The 16,905-nt window shown below is 41.0% G+C and overlaps 2 protein-coding genes across 40 annotated transcripts in view; both read right to left on the minus strand.

Annotated features, from left to right (window-relative positions):
• Window positions 1–1,978, minus strand: part of kcnma1a (potassium large conductance calcium-activated channel, subfamily M, alpha member 1a) — a 147,979-nt gene extending 146,001 nt beyond the window's left edge. For 7 of the 37 annotated variants that reach the window (XM_025897374.1, XM_025897373.1, XM_025897376.1 and 4 more), the window contains exon 1: window positions 791–1,973. In XM_025897374.1, coding sequence (XP_025753159.1) covers window positions 791–1,081 — 291 coding nt within the window. In that variant the 5' untranslated portion in view covers window positions 1,082–1,973. Of the gene's footprint in view, window positions 1–790 lie in introns of all 37 variants that reach the window. The other 30 variants (XM_025897383.1, XM_025897378.1, XM_025897379.1 and 27 more) reach the window with 15 other exon arrangements.
• Window positions 1,979–5,584: 3,606 nt separating this feature from the next.
• dlg5a (discs, large homolog 5a (Drosophila)) overlaps window positions 5,585–16,905 on the minus strand; it is a 38,463-nt gene continuing 27,142 nt past the window's right edge. For all 3 annotated transcript variants that reach the window (XM_025897513.1, XM_025897511.1, XM_025897512.1), the window contains 12 exons: window positions 16,170–16,332; window positions 14,666–14,799; window positions 13,689–13,853; window positions 13,416–13,599; window positions 11,834–11,982; window positions 10,974–11,144; window positions 9,734–9,924; window positions 9,499–9,642; window positions 9,168–9,295; window positions 8,801–8,910; window positions 7,871–7,980; window positions 5,585–7,777 (listed from right to left, as the gene is read on the minus strand). In XM_025897513.1, coding sequence (XP_025753298.1) covers window positions 7,674–7,777; window positions 7,871–7,980; window positions 8,801–8,910; window positions 9,168–9,295; window positions 9,499–9,642; window positions 9,734–9,924; window positions 10,974–11,144; window positions 11,834–11,982; window positions 13,416–13,599; window positions 13,689–13,853; window positions 14,666–14,799; window positions 16,170–16,332 — 1,753 coding nt within the window. In that variant the 3' untranslated portion in view covers window positions 5,585–7,673. The remainder of the gene's footprint in view (window positions 7,778–7,870; window positions 7,981–8,800; window positions 8,911–9,167; window positions 9,296–9,498; window positions 9,643–9,733; window positions 9,925–10,973; window positions 11,145–11,833; window positions 11,983–13,415; window positions 13,600–13,688; window positions 13,854–14,665; window positions 14,800–16,169; window positions 16,333–16,905) is intronic.

A 16,905-nucleotide genomic window follows, 5' to 3' on the forward strand; every position in this document is an offset into this window, starting at 1 on the left:
CCTCTGTTCAGGGGACCACTTGGACTATACACAAGTGTGTGAGTCACGTATGAAGCTGCCTTTAATACAAATGTGAATCAGCCATGATTCATCTACCCCCAGCAAAGTAATGGGCAGTCACCCTTATTATACCGTTTCTATATTAGTCCTGCAGACAGGTTACCTTCATCACGCCACAAAAATATTTGATATGCAGCACAAACACTGAGTGTAAACATTTAGGAGGATAAATGCAGGGGGGAAAGGATCCAAAATTGAAGAGGGCACACTATCTCAATCTTAATGTCCATGAGAAGTCCCAGTGGACTTCATTAGGTGTGCAGGATCATATGCGTGGTTACATAAAACTAGTGCATGCCATGTGAAATCCACACTTTCACCTGAGAACTTAGGAGCTGGCGTGGCATGAGGATACTTTTGTGTTTTGCTGAAGCTAAATAAAATGAAGGAACCGCTCTCCTCTCATCCCACCCATATCTGTCATGCAACATCACCCCCTTCATTCAGGAGTGGGAGGTAGTAAACAGCCAAAGGACAATAACAATCATGATGAATTCATTCTAAAGGCGCTGCAATCGGCACAGCACTCCGGGGTGTGCAGAAGATGTACATAAAAAGGAAACCATCAGATTCAGCCAAGGGAAATGCAGCTTGTGTTATGAAAGCCATTATAGAACAAGAAGTCAGGTCAGTGCCATAGAAATACACAAGGATGTGTACAGCATGTGCATCAGTGATTATGTACGAGCAAATTCAGAAAGAAAGACTGTTGATGGGCCAGCAGACATACCTTGTTTTTAATGTTGCAGTGACAGCAAACAGTCCACAGATATTTGAGGGTCCTCCATAGCAGAATGATGAAGAGACCCCCAAAAAACGTCACCATGGAGGAGGCGAGGAATGCCCACCACATGCGCTGGCCATTATTGTCGCAGGGCACCTCGGACGAGTACGGGATGACAACGTCTGCCATCCTCGATATTAAGATTGAAGAGTCCGGATTTATGTTATTATTGATATTGCTTGTCCTCATAGAGCTGTCGCTTCCATGGGGAACCGTGCCATCTGCCTCAGCTAGCATTTAGGAGCCTTGGAGAGCCTGTGCCAGCGTCCCCAGCCCCACTCACCAGCCATATTGCTTGGGAAAAAAAAAAAATCTCCCTCTTTGCTGTAGATTATGTTCACCCACCCGATGAAGTCTCTTTCTGTTTTTCACAAGCCTGTGAATTGTTTGTTCGTGACAGAAGGAGACACGGCACACGCGAACCTATCCAAAACAGCGGGTCGGTGGCCTTTGGCGAGAGGCATTTAAATCCGCAATAATGACGAATCTTAGGCGCTTCTCGTTCCGAGGGGGTTCTCTGGCTCTATCACGCCATATGCCATGGCAGAGACGGCATCGTTTGCAGCCGTCGAGGCTGCCACTGATATTTCGGTTAATGTAAACACAGCGCCGGGGAAAATTGTTGCAGCCCGTTCTCGGCGAGGCGACCTCTAGCCGTCTTCCATTCAGGTATCCTGTCGATTCACAGGCGGAGAATCGATTTCACTTTCTTGAAGCGTCAATCGAATGTGAGCGGGCTGGAAAAGAAAAAAAAAGGTTGGAAAAGCTGGGGGAAAGTGCACATTAATCTAATTTAATTCTAGAGGTGTGTAGCTGTCACTGCAGAGAAGAAGACTGTTTTCTTGCGGGCGTTTTCGTTGTCAATTCTGCGTAAAAGGGCTGGCGCTCGGGTGGTTATCGCTGTCTCCATTCGGTCCCCTGCAGCCCTGGCACGGAGCGGCCAGCTGAGAGCGCCTGTCAGATCCGCTCCAGAGGAGAGCGGGGAGATTTACAGGTAGGAGGGCGGAGCGAAGCGCTAATAATAAAGATGGACAGAGGGCAGAAATACCGTTTATTCCAAGTACCGACCGGAGTCCGCTGCTCGGACTTATAAAGAAGAAGTGGGCTACAATTGCGCCTTTGCGTCTTTATTGCACGCCAGTGACGCACGTCGCAAAACAAGCAGGGATTTTTAAAAAGGGGACTGTATTGATCAGCCATAAACTTCACTATTCTGATTAACATTTAAAAAAAAAAAACGATAACCACTCCCACCCCATCCCCACCGGGTTCTTATGCAAGGCAGCATAAAACAGCAACTCCGTCCCTGTATGGATATTATTGTAATGAGTGTTCATTAAGGATAGTGCTCCTTTTTCAATTACCGAGTCTCTGGATTTTCATCTATGAATGGTTCCCATTTTAAAAAACTGAACTTGGGCCACAGGATAAATGCCCCTCCAGGTCAATTACTGTAATATGCTTACGCTTTTAGCTCACATATTAGGTCAAAAACAGGTGTGGATTGGTGATGACGGCAAGCTATGACTAGCAGTAGTTTATGGCTGCCCTCAAGTAACCAGCCAGAGCAAAGGATATGTGGAAACAGCTGGCTTAGGGCCCTGAATAACCACTGACCCCTCTAATGAGCAGCAGACCAGGCAGGTGCACACAGCCACCTGTGTCACAAGGCTCCAGACTTCTTAGAGATCGTTTGCAATGAAGTCCCATCAAAATGTCTTTCATAATACTTAACTTTAGCTGACAGCTCAGCCAAAGGTTTCTTCTGGACTGCGATGATTGCAATGCCCGGATTAGCAAAGATCAAGGAAAGGAATATTAGCAAGTGTTGCTCTAAGCCAGTCGTTTTAGGGAATGAGTTTCATCATACAAATCCCATGAAGCCTGGTGGTATGAGACCTAATGTCAAGCACAGATTGTTTGAAAAGTTAAACATGCCGATGCATGTGAAGAAGACGTGTGGTAAACTGAAAATATCAGTGTTTCAATAACAAAAGCACCTGTAACTGCTACAAATCTGTTAAACTGATGTAAAACACTGGAGACAAAGCTGTCTGTAAATGACAGCACTGCAGAGTTATGACTGTCTGCAGAAGCACCTTGCAGATCAACACTTTACCCACCTTTGGTTCGTATATTTAAGAAGAGTAAAAGAAAAAGAGTAGCAACCTCCAAGTTTTGTTGTTGTTGTTGTTGTTGTTGTTGTTTTCTTAATCTTGTGATTTCCTTTTTCCTTCCTTTATTTACACCAAGTTTGGTGAAAATCAGACAGGACAAATATTAAAGCACACCTTTATTCAAGCAAGATTTGATCAGCAAGTCCTCAGCCTGGGAGATAACTGTTCAAGTACAGGCCTTAATCCACAGCTCTGAAGTCGTCCTCCTGCTGGTAAAACAGTGAACTGTCCCATTAAAGGCAAATGATGCTGCCCTACAGAGGTCTGCCATCATGATGCACTGCCAGGAAGCAAAAATGTTGCTTGAACTCAGGGTAGACTGGTGAAATGATAAAAACAATAATAACAACAAAGATTTCAAATGCCTTGAGATGAAAATATGTATTAATGCTCATCTTATAATACCTGGTTGGCAAATCTGAGGGGAAAAAAAGAAAGCACCCATAGCACATGTGCCATAATAAATAGTGCTGGGGGTTATACTGTTATAGGGAGCTTCAACTGGTGGTTCCCGATGAAAGGCCAGCTGTTAGGTGAGTGGTTCCTGTGGGCCAGTAGAACTTTGGCTCAAGGATGACGAGGTGGACAGATGATGGGATTGGCATTAAAGCAGTCAGGTGGTAATCTGCAGGACATTTTGGAGATGCTGAAGTCGACATGCCGGAGAACCAAAAGACGGCCAATCGAACAAATCCGTCCCACCGAGCGTAAAACATGCCATCTCACTTCAACAACGAGATGTGACGTGAGCCTGGAAAGGCCACGGCTCGCCAGTGCGGACTACAAAGATCCTTCACTGTCAGACTTCAGACTTATCGTGTTCAGTTGAGCTGTCAGCAGCTGTCTTGAAACAGACACCCCAGCAGGAGGGTTGGAGACCATACTCCTTTCTAAAACAGGCACGAGGAGACTTGGAGGACATAAAGATCTTGGGCACCGCATAGTAGAGCTGCACATAAAAGTCTATCAGATTTAGGGAGTAATTTGAGGCCAACATCTCGAACAACATTCTCTGGAGAGCATTTACACCACAGGAGCATTTTGAAGCCATATTTATTCTCACCATTGTACAACTACAGCACATGGCCTGATATCAGAATCAGAATCAGAAGACTTTATTAATCCCTAAGGAAATTATATTACTGATTATGCAGAATCAGTGCTGGATGTTTTTGAGACACTGGGTGCTCTCTTGCCTCAATGAATCCAACAGGCAGCTGTAGGGTGATCACTCACTGTGACATTATTGGTTAGAGGGCCACATGAACCCGGATGAAGAGCTCAGAGGTATCAGACTGCAGTAGCTGCAGAATTCCAGCTGCATGGAACACGATTCTCATATCTTATATAGATCTGGATTATTTGTTCATTTTTGTAAAGAACACCTTGTTTTCCTAGCAAAAATCTTGTCTGTGTTAAAGAAATTATAGTGAAGTCTTGGTACGTATCTTTAATGGCAATCTGATTGATTTTTTTAAAAATCCAACATGAAAGAAAGGATGCTGGTAGAATGTAAGAATTTATGCTGGCCAATCTGGCACTAAACATAAAGATTACACAGGTCAGTCACAATCAGATGGCAACACTGGGCTTAACAGTGTAACACAATGTTATATTATAATAAATAATATCACTTTATACTAGCTGGTGTTCATAATATACCCAGCGATAAAGTTCAAATCTATACAAATATCAGCGCTCCAAATTATGATGTAACACACTTGCAAACTTAATGTTTAAGTATTTATGTCCAAAAAAAGGTGAGATCTCTGTAGTAATCTAAGAAAAGTCACTTTTAGCAGTTTGATTTATCATGTAGTGATTTACACATTCCCAAAAGATGCAGAGTTTGATCCCAGGGAGACACAAATCCCGTTGGATTGTGTCAAAAATGCATCCGGAATAAAAATATCGCAAAATAAACATGCAGAGCTACCTGGTGTGGCAACCCCCTCGTGGATAAGGAAGTAGCCTTAAGTAGCTTTTTAGAAGTGAAATAAGTAGCCTAGAAGTCTGATGTAGCTCTAAAGGTCTCTGAACAGTTATAGTCAGGTAGTCGTATTAAGTGCCTCATGTTTCTGTATTTGATAAACAACCAGTTTCTCAAATTTAGAAGAAAAAAAATTATTGGTGGATATAATGGAGCTGCCTTTACAAATGACCTGGATCAAACTAATTTGCATGACTTGTGGCTCATGCTGCTCATATGCCACTGAAATGACGCTGAATTTTACACCTTAAGTTCCAGGCAGATATTGTCAGATTGCCTTTTCTCATCTCTGAAACCATTTCATCTGCTAATTTATGCGCTAATGCTTTCAGTAAAACAGGATCCCTTTTGTCCTTAAACATCTCTGTAGGACACGGTTGTATTTTTAACAACGCATTAACAGAACATTGGCTCTCAGCTCTTCTTTAAACCATGAGCCAAAACATGAAGATGAGACTGAGAAGCATGTTGAAACTCTTACATGTTGTACCAACATTTTTTCTTTGATACTTCCTAAACATAAATAGTCATTAAAAAAAAAAAAAAAAAAAAAAAAGACTCAATGAGCCCATGTTGTGATACAGAAAATGAGCTTTATTCTCATGTTAATGTCTTAACATACAAATCACATTCTTTTGAATAAAAGAAAAATTCAATCAGTACCTGGCATCTACACTCTTCCTCTACAAGTACAACCACTTCACGTTGTGTCCTGCTCTCTAAACATACGCTATCTACTCATAAAAATAGTAACATTACAGTTTGCTTCTGTTTACTCCGTTAGCCCAATAGTCAAACACGTGGACCTTTTTGTTTTGTTCGAAAAACTGTGCAAGAGTAGATCCCTTTTTAATATTTCAAATAAGAAGTGATCCTTTCCCCCTAATTACGAATAAAAAGGCCATCAATGAAATGTAAGGAACTGATGTGATACATAAAAACATGAATTAGCGACAACAAAAATTAGAGTACCTATTCATAATCTGCTGGAAACCTAAGAACAGTGACATGTTTAAGGTTCACAGAAAAAAAACAAGTGCAAAACAGAAATCAAAGGATAAAGTTGACTTAGTGGATTTTGGCACAACAAGATACAGGATATGGTTTGAGGGAAGGGCAGAATATTTGTAGTCAATATTTTTTGCTTCTTGAATAACAAAAAAAATTAAATAACAATGAAAAGTCAGTAACATTTAAACGGATCAGAGGAAACTCCAATAAGATATTACCCTGCAAATTTTGCTTCATAGTGTCTCTGAATGAGTACGTAAGTGACTGGCAACCAACCACAGAGAGAAAAAAATCTTAAAAAAGAAAACTTAAAAAAAAGGAAAACACATGCTAATACCTGCTAAGACGTGACTTGACTGCCAGACGTTCCTAGGCATATGACCTAGTGAAAATACATGTACTATATATTTATATATATATTTATATATATATTTTTGCTTGTTTTTTTTCTGTATCTGCATACTGTATAAGGTATACTCTATAGTGTTGTTAAATATATGTTAAAGAGAGAGAATGATAGTTACACAGTGGTCTGTCTAGCCCTGGAGTGCATTCTGAGGAGTTGACCCGTTGGTCGCCGCTTCGACCTACCCTCCAAACCTCGCCATTGTCATGCGCTAACATAGTACTGGTCTCAAATCAGCCTCTGAATCATCTAGTCCACCACGGGTGAAATGATACATCAGATCTAGATTAGAAACTCAGAGAAAAAAAGAAAGAAAGAAAAGAAGAAAAAAAAAAAGAAAATCCTCAGCTTTCTGGCTAAGTGATCAAGGGCTGGTTTCAGATCAGGCCTTTTCTCCGAAGGCACTTCCGAAAGGCCCGTAAGCTGTCCACACACCCAGCTACTACAGAAACACAATGCATAGAGCAAACATCAATGTGTTTAGAGTTTTGATGGCCATCACTGCTGAGATGGGCTCAGTAAGACCACAGCTACATACTTCAAGAGGTTTGATGCTTCTTCTTTTTTTTCCTTCTTTTTTTCCTTTTTTGTGATGAAACACCACGCGGAATGTGATGTCTGATCCTGGCATTACATTTCTATAGCATAGTATCAATGTGATTCAACTCATTTGAAATTGTCATTACAATTGTGTACAACAGTCTCAATGTTGCTTTTTTTCCCTCTCCACGCTCACACACACACACACACACACACGCACACAACAATACAATTAGTTGTCAGTCATCATCAAATGGGTGCATAATTTCAGGGAAACCACAAATGTCATTTGGTACACGGGCGGGTCAGAGGTGGCTGAACTTCATCAGTAAGGAGGTTTGCGTACATGGGGGCGGGGCACACGCATTCAAGCAAATATTGAACACCAATAGTCAGACTCGTCTGTTGACTGTAAACGGACGCTTACATTGCAGCATCACAAATACACCACCACAAACCCTTAGGGAAGACTGAAAGAACTCTAATGTTGATATCCAGTGCTACTAACCTGCTCCGGAGTACATCAGAAATAAACGAGGTTCTGATTAGGAATCATAACAAAAGACAACATAAAAAAAAAATATAGCAATAATTTACACAACTAGCTCTATGTAGTGTACCTAATGGTGTAGTGTGAAAGGGTTAATTAGTGTGCGGGGAATGGGGATGAAAGCCGAAGCTTGCTGTAATAGCTGCTCATCTCCTCTAGGGGCAGCCGAGTGGAGTCCACAGGACTTTACTTTGTTCTTGATCAACTATAGTCATGATCTGAGTGCAAATGTACGGGAGTGTGCCGCCTTGGACAATACCTGAAAAGACAAAAATACTTTATTAAAGCCAAGCGTTTTGTTTGGTTTTTTTGTGTTTGTGTTTATTTTAAGATAACTTGACTGAATACATACCTGTGAAGAATTTGCTGTATTCTTGTTCTATCTTCTGTGCACTTTCAAATTGCTCCTTGGAATGTTTTTGAGACACTTTGTCTCGCAGATAGATCGGATCTTTCTGTTCCCTGTGAGGGAAAAAAAAGTCATTCAGATCATAGTCACACTTAAATGTTTCAGAACAAACACATTTTAATATTTGACAAAGATAACCAGAGCAATGACAACATGCAGTTTCTAAATGATGATTTCAATACTTTAGGGGGAAAAAGTGATCTAAACCTATTTCTCCCTCAGTGAAAAATGAACTCTCTCCTAAACATAATAACAGGTTGTGGCAACAAGAACTGCAATCAAGCGTTTATGATAACTGGCACTTCAGTCTCTCACATCACTGTGGACGAATTTTAGCTCAGTGTTTGCAGAATTGTTTTAATTCAGAGTGTTGAGTAAAACTCAGCTTTTGAGAAAAAAGAAAAAAAAAAAACAAAAATCAGGAAGGGGGCAAACACGTTTTCATGGAAAAGTTTACGAAACCATCTTTTCTACTCTTCCATTGGGTCCAATTAAGTTTTTAATTACTCAAAACATTTAATACAAACTGACACTTTCAGGTATTAAAGTCCTAATTTTAAAAATACAAGAACAATGTCTGACAAACACCTACAGATATTAAGTGATAAAAGGCATACAGCACTTCCACTGGGGAAAAAAAAGCCAGGATGTTTCACCAGCTGTTTCGGATTATGCAAGTGTGTGTTGGAGCGTGGTGCTTTTACAGACGCGCCAAAGGGTTCATGGTGGGATAGAGAGTGTGAAGGCTTATCCTGCTCCATTTATCTATCCATCCATCCATCCATCAGCCACACAGACACACACACGCACAAAAAAATACCGGGACATCCCCACATGCTGTCCAAATTTGTTATAAAACAGGTTGATACTTACTTGATCTGCTTGGCGTTTTTGTAGCGGACAAAGACAACAATTGGATAAATGTGAACACTGTGGAGCCGCTCAATGGCGTGCGGAGCGATGTCGAGCAAACAGTGACAGCCCTGCATCAAAAAGACATAAAAATAACAGCAATCATCGACGACCGTTTTCACCATCAGTGATCTTGCCTCTTATTGTCTATTGTCAGAGATTAAAGAGCCACAGCTGTGATAGCTTATCTTGACCAAATGCAGACAGTCGTTTCATCTTTGAAAGTCGCCTTGAGGCGACTTTTGTTGTGATTTGGCGCTATATAAATAAAATTGAATTGAATCTTGTCTGATAAAATCTGAAGAGAAAGAAAAGCACAGAATAATACCTTATCTGTTATTTCTTTTATAGAAGCAACAGTGGTCACATCAAAATGTCCGCTCCTGCGCTTGTAGTCGATGAAGAGGCAATCTTTGACGCCCCGCTCGATGGCTTGCTGAGATGCCTTCATCACCTCTGCAAACAAGACAGAAAAAGTACGACAGTGAAGATTCCTGCTATGAAAGAAAATAAGTAAACACTGAAATGAGAAACTAAATGCTTGCTAAATTACACCCTAAAGCTTTCCTCCTAAAATGTTAGTTGCAGTTCACTTATGTACATGAGGTATTCAATCTCCGGATTTACAGGTCTGAAACATCTGCACGACATCACCTTACCCAGTACACATCTGCAGAACTTTCCGGGCGATTCTTTCACCAGCATCTCCTTGACGGGGTCTGTGAGAGGCCCGAGGATGAGGACTGGTCGGGGAGAGGTGCACTCCACCTTCTGGACTCGCTGGTATGCCAAGCTCACACAGTCTGAACAAAAACAGGACAAGCAAGCCAATCAAAAATGCTGTTCAACTACCACTACTACAACAACACAGAACATCTAAGCCTTTGATCGCACCATCAAGGAAGGGGATAGAGTCTGTGCTGATGGTGTCCAGAGCCACCATCTCTTTGCTGTCTTTGGAGCTGCTGCGTTTGTGTTTCTGTTTCCTCCTGAAAAAGGATCTGCGGGCTGCTGCAGAGAGTGTCTTACTGGAGTCTTCCTTCATTTCCGTCACGCTGTGTCTGCGGTAAAACTCTTGGTCCATCCTACACAACAGACACAAAACAAAGATTTAACGTAAGAGAATCCAAACCGAGGGTCAGTTTGGATTCCTATTGTAGATATTAGACTGCAGTTTAGGAGTTGGTTCCCAAAACAGGGTCACCTTTAATCAGAATTTAAATGTTATTGACTAGTGGTCCTAATACCAAGAGCAACTACAAGCATATTGTTTAGCACCACACCTCTGCAGTAAGACAAAAATAAGAACTTGCAGTGCAATTTAAAAAAAAAAAAAAAGTAAGTGATTTTAAATGTGCTTCCTAAATTGCAGCAGCATGGCAGGGATAATGGTCACAGCTGCTACAAGCTGTACAGTTTGTAGCAGCCCACATACACGCTACATTGCCAAAACTATTCACTCCTCTGCTTTTACACACATATGAACTTGAGTGACATCCCATTCTTAATCCATAGGGCTTAATATGATGTTGGGCCACTCCCTGCAGCTGTAACACAAGGTTCAGAAGTGTTCATGGGAGTTTTTAACACTTCTTCCAGGAGCACATTTGTGAGGTCAGACACTGATGTTGGAAGAGAAGGCTGGTTTGCAGTCTCCACCTTAACTCATTCTAAAGAAGTTCTGTTGGGTTCCAGTGGCAGCGTGCTGTACTCCACTGCATCCAACACTTTGCATTGCGCTGGGTGATGTAAAGCTTGGATGCAGCTGCTCAGCCATACAAACCTATTCCATGAAGCTCTCTACACATATTTGTTCTTGATGGAATGAACATCATTTTTCAGGAGATGGAGACCTATTTTTATTATTTAAACAACAGCGAGACATTAATACTAAAGTGTGTTAGATGTGGGATTGTAATTTTATTTTAAATATGTGCGTACATGTTTCCTTCCCTTCATTTATTTTTTCTTTACATTTTTAGTATTATTATTGAGGAAGAAAGGAAAACTGTCAATATTGTACTCACAACAACTGTAAATGTGACGACAGCAATGTAAATATGAATGGTGATGTACAAATTGTTTATGAATGGTGATGATAGAAATATATTGTGTATTTGCAGTATCCACCCACATGTACTTGCTGGGGATCTGCCCCCTCTGGATCTGCTGTGCGTTCTCATCTAGCTGCCAGGCCATCCAGGTCCCAAAGATGCCCTTTGGTAAAGACTCATCCACGTACAGGATGTCATCCTTCTTAAAACTGAGGTCCCCCTCGGCCTCCCCCACCCTGTCGTAAAGTGCTCTGGTGGGAGGAAGAGACAAAGATAGATGGGGAGCAGAACGAAAGGAGCAGAAGAGCATGAAGTTGATGAAGTGAGAAAGGAGGTGAGGAATCACACAAGATAAGTGTGAAGAGAACAAAACGAAGAATCAGTAACACATGAGCAAAAGAAAGAAAGTGTACATTTCATTGTCAATATAAGCCTTGCTTTCCTCATACTGGAGGTTTGTAAGTCACTCCCGAGCAGCCCGTCTATGACAGCCACAGAAGCTGAGTATATTTACTGCAGATGACATCACAAGCCCGCTTGCCTATATGACAAGTGACTGCAGCAGCTGCGGCAACAACGCCCAGACTGACACCCAACAATAAAAGTGACTATTATAGAACTTAATTTTCCATTCATATACAGTGCATCTCTAATGCCCTGGCAAACACTGAGAACTAAAATGGATGTGGTGTTGCATCTGGTGTGTACTGAGATCAGATAACCTAAATCTGTAGCGTGATTAGCTTCGCTGCAGTGATACAGTGGATCTGGGACATAACTGGTTAGTTGAGAAAGAGTCCAGCTTGTCCAAAGGCTCTCTCGTGATGGTTCTATATTTAGCAGAAGAAAAAGAGATGAGGCTGCTTTGGGAAAATTAGCGGTCTCTTTTTAGAAAGCTGAATTACAAAACTCTTACGTGACCGTAAGTACAAGCACATACCTAATGTAAAAGCCATCTCCTGAAATATCTTTGACCACGTTGAAGTCATCAGGCCGATGCTGCACCTTTAATGTGACCGTCTCCACAGGTTTCAACATCTCAACATAAACCTCTTCGGCTGTCTTATTCTTCATGTTCACCGAGTTGTACTGAAAGAAAGGAGAATGCGAGAAAAAAGGGAGGCTTATTTCACGTTACATCACGAAAATAAAAAAGGGCGAAATCTGATGACTGTTTACACTCGTGTAATCATTTCCTCGGCATGTGAATGGTGCACAAGCAAACAAGATTTCCTCCAAGCTTTCAGCTGTATTAAAGCGTCGCAGTATTGATTTGTGCCATGTATGGGGGAAGAAAACAAACAGGATGCGAGTGTGAAGGACAGACTGATGCTGTGCCGCCTGATGACAAAGCCGCATGGCAATTCACAACTGCAGGCTCTTTGTGGCAGAGAGCTAAAAAACAGGAGAATGGCAGGAAGTGTCTTTTATGAGTTTGTGATGTTCTGGAGAAATTGCCAAGTGGGAGTGGGAGAAAACACAGATGAAGACGAGATCAATGAAATCAATGAAAAACAAAGACAGGCAGGGGGAAAAATGCCAGCACCTTCTGGCACTCTTCAGGTTTTAAGAAACAATAGCACAAAAAGTTACAAGAGACACAGCAAAACAACAAATTAGTATTGTGGCTGGTATTACACCTACATATTTTTACCGTTTAGCAAAAAAGAAAAGAAAAAAAAATTCACAGGTTATCTATAGGAAACAAGGACACATCTTTATGTTTGAAAATGCTGTTTCAGGTATGATTTCATTTGGATGAGCAGTTCTCTCATATCTTGAATGAAAGTTTTGCATGACACTTTCACAACCACCTGAACGTCAGGCAATTACGGTAAATTGTAGCCATGCTGCTACGATCAGATTATCAAACTGTGGGAAATGTGCAGGGAAAAAACAAACAAACAAAACAACTACAAAAAGAGCATATAAACCCAATTCCCAAAGATGTCTGGACCCTGTGTAAAAATGTTAATAAAAACAGAATGCAGCGGTTTGCAAATCTCATGCACCCATATGTTTTTTTTCCACAACAGAATACAATGAATTTGATGGCATCCGCATGTCTAAAAGAGGTTGGAACATGGGCAACGATAGTAAGTGGAACTAAACAGAAACAGCTGGAGGACCATTTTGCAGATAATTACATTTAATTGCCAACATGACTGGGTTTGCACACCTATAGGCAGTTAGTAAACTTGTCCTGCTCAGACATGTAGTGTATAGCTGGTAGTTGGGTTTATCGAGGTCAGATCACATGTCTCCTCTCAACAGTAACATTATGTGTCTGTCTTAGTGAGGCGTTTAGGGAAACACTGCATCTGCAGAACAAAACATGAACGAGGCTTTTACTAGTTACTAATACAATATTCATGCAAAAATGACACATTTAAAATGACTAATCTTTCCAGTTATCCATCCGACTAAATATGAATATACTGTATGAAATCTATCCAGGTCCATTATAAAATTCCATGTGTCTGTTTGTGGATGTGTGGTCAGGTTACAGTATATGTCCCTACCTCCAGGATGAGGTCCCCAGGAAGCAGCCCATCAGGACCTCGAGCAGGACTGTCCTCATCCAGACTCTCTATGTAGACACCCCTCAGGTTTCCTCCACAGAGTGTGACCCCTACTTCCACCCCAGGCCTGCGAACTGTTACGAGCCGCGGCTCACCCGCTTTCCTGCCCCCCTCAGACGGCATCCTGGAGGGCAACAAGAGTCAGTTACAGAGATAATGAAGTGTAATTGTGTGTGTGTAATTGTGTCTTCCCGTCTTAGTCTACATGTGTACCTGATAAAATTGCGAGGGCTGGTAGTGGGCGTAGTCTGCTTGGAGGAGGGAGTGAGCGTGCCCTCGTCCTGTTCACTGAGTGTATCGATGGTGGAGTGATTGTCAGGTGTAGCGGCCCCACTGCCCTGCGGAGTTGGCTGAGTACTGACTGGCTCCAGACGGGAGCTGCAGTGCAAAATAGGTTACACTGATTGCATTAAATAAGGAGTTATGATTGATGCGCTTCATAAATGTCACAAATGTTTTATTTGACCTGAACTTATTCTGTAGCCAATCCAAGTACCAAAAAAGTCCAAATTTAGATTAACACCAGCTTTTATTGGACCCAGTGCAAACTGGCCAAGTGCATTAATTTTAATTAGAGTGACTCAGACTTTGCAACTTTGTTCCTTGCTTTATATTGTGCGTCTTCTCGCGTTAAGAACTGGTGAAAGATAATAGAAAAGGATCAGGCTAACAGATTAATTGTTTAAGGATTTTTTTTGCTATATTCTGCATATGTGGAGACACTTTAAAGCTGACCTATTACAATTAAAAAAGAATAGAAGGGCAATATGAACCCTGAGCTTTTAGCTTGTACCTACACTGGCTTCATTATTTGAAACTTTATTATATACATGGCAGAATATAAGGAAAAGCATAACAGGTCCACTTTAATGTGTCAGGATCTTTTTTTAAAAGATACAGTCAGTGCTGAAATGAAACCTAAAACCTTTTGTGTTGGTCAGACTCTGTGCACATTGCTAATATTTAAAGACAAACAGCTACAAAGTTCATCTTTTCACCTGGGTGATCATTTGCTGTTTCAGATATTACTTTGTGTATACTCAGCTAGAAAAGTGCAAGTCAATAAGATGTAACACCTGGCCTCACTGCCAGAGTGTATTTAAAATGCAGCTGGAACCCATTTAAAAATTAGCCAAATGAAACAGCTGAGATTCTGAATAAAAACTACACCTACACTAACGTCACATTACCTCGAGCGAGAGTGGTTGCCCAGCTGGTACATGTGTGGGTTGTACTGTGCCATAATGGTGATGGTGTCGCACTGCTGGCCGATGATGAGACGAGCTTGCTGCTCAGTAGCGTTCCGCAAGTTGATGCCATTGTACTGATAAAGCGAGAAAAGTGTGATTAGGACAGGGAATGAAGGAAGACACAGGAACATGTTCTATCATCAGTCTATTAAAGGCTTTAAGTCAGGGATGTCAAACTCATTTTAAATTATGGGCCACATACAGCTTTGATGTGAAGTGGGGAGGACAAGTGAAACGAAGAAAAAGAAGTACCTCCGTTTTTCTACATGATAAAGAAATGTTGCTGTTTAAACAATGTGTAAAATTACAGACAAATTTCTAGAGTAGACAGAAAAGCTCACTAATATATAAACTATTATTTAATTTGTCTATATATTAGTTAATTACTTTGTGTTGTATAAATGAGAATGGGGGAAGTCTTTATCACTAGGAACTGCTATAAAACCTATGAAAATACAGTTAAAAGTCCAAAATTTATGCCTTCCTTCACTTGTTCCAAAGCCATCCAGTGGGCCAGATTGGAATCTTTGCCTGGCCGATTCTGGCCTCCAGGCCTTATGTTTGACACCTGTGCTTTCAGTTATTTGCAGCAATTGGTGAAGAAAGTAGTTATGAGTTATGAGAGCTGACTAGTCATTAAAAAGGAAAAGTGTACATATGCACATACTGCATAAATGTAGAGCTTAATGCATGCACCTCAGCCCTTAAAAATGCATTATAATAGTCAGAGCTGCAGATCAAGGAGGCATCTGCCTTCATTTTCACTGAGCGTCAACTACTACTAATAAATATATCAGTGACATATCTATTAATATCTTGCTTCGAAACAGATATGCTTAGAAATGATCTTTTTTGGACTCTCACTCATATGCTGTTGCATGCCTGTAAAATTGTGAAGAGGACACGTTACACTGGAGCAGCCCAGATGCTGTGGCTCTTACTTAAAGGGAAGCGACAAGCCGAAGCACTGTTAAAGGCTCGACTACTTTATGTGATGGTGAAATAAATCAAAATTATGGAACACGCAGCTAAATTTTTGCAAACGTGGTGGGGGTATATTTCCTCACTTCAAAAACATTCCTACTAAGTGTTTTTCTTTTTTACTACCTAAACTGTGCATCATCTACAGCTACAGTAAACTCACAATTGATGTGACAGCTTGTGCAGTTATTTTACTTGTGTAGAGGAAAAAAAGAAAAAAGCATTTCAGCAAGTATTAAAATACTGGGAACAGCTTCAGCACTAATGAATACAGTCCTCCAGGAAGTGAAGCCAAACAGAATAAATGTATGGTAGGCAGCAAAATGACTGTGCCTTTGAAGACTGAATATATTTGTGGCATCTGTATTACTATGTTTCTATTTTGCAGGCATCTGGCAGTAAACTCTTATTTATGTTGCTTGAAGGTATGTAACCTTTTTGACCAACGGTAGGTTGTTCATACCTCCAGTAATTGGTCTCCATACTCCAGTCCTGCCTGGTGGGCGATGCTACCTCCAGTGACTTTAGACACAAAGATTCCTCCGTTCTCCCCACTGACAATGGAGATGCCCAGAGGCTCTGCACCTTTGTGCACAATGACATTGCGGGGTTCCTCCAGGTATGGCCTAATGGGGGAAAAGAGGAAAAAAAATGTACATGAATGAACAGAATCACATAAATGCAGTTATAGTAGGTCACCACACAGGAGTAGAAGGTAGTGAGGGTAATAAGTTTCCTTACAGATCTGGTGAGCTACTTCCTGACTGGGCTTTTGCTGAAGTTACACAAAATTACATCTGGTTCAAATTCTAAATACATAACGAATAAAAAGCTTATCTTCAAATTTAAGAATATTTAACACCAAGTTTCAATACCACCCCCCACCCCCAGGCATGTAATGGATCATCTCTGCAGAGCGCCACATTATGACCGTCCTATAGAAGAAACTGCAGCTTTACAGAGGCAATGTGAACAAGTGAAATCACAGCCATGTGAAATCCTTTCACATGAAGAAGATTTGCATGAATTTTGTGGGTCTTCATAACAAGTTGGCTTTGGATATGGGTTACAGTTTCATGTAGGTAGATAAGAGGGAGTGGATTAGCAGCCAGAGACCAGGGTAAAGAGAGTGGTGTGGTACAAAAACAAACAAAAAGATAATGATCTAGAAGCTTGAGACTGAATAATAATGATACCAC

This window comes from Oreochromis niloticus, linkage group LG13 (assembly GCF_001858045.2).
Source record: "Oreochromis niloticus isolate F11D_XX linkage group LG13, O_niloticus_UMD_NMBU, whole genome shotgun sequence".
Taxonomy (NCBI): Eukaryota; Metazoa; Chordata; class Actinopteri; order Cichliformes; family Cichlidae; genus Oreochromis; species Oreochromis niloticus.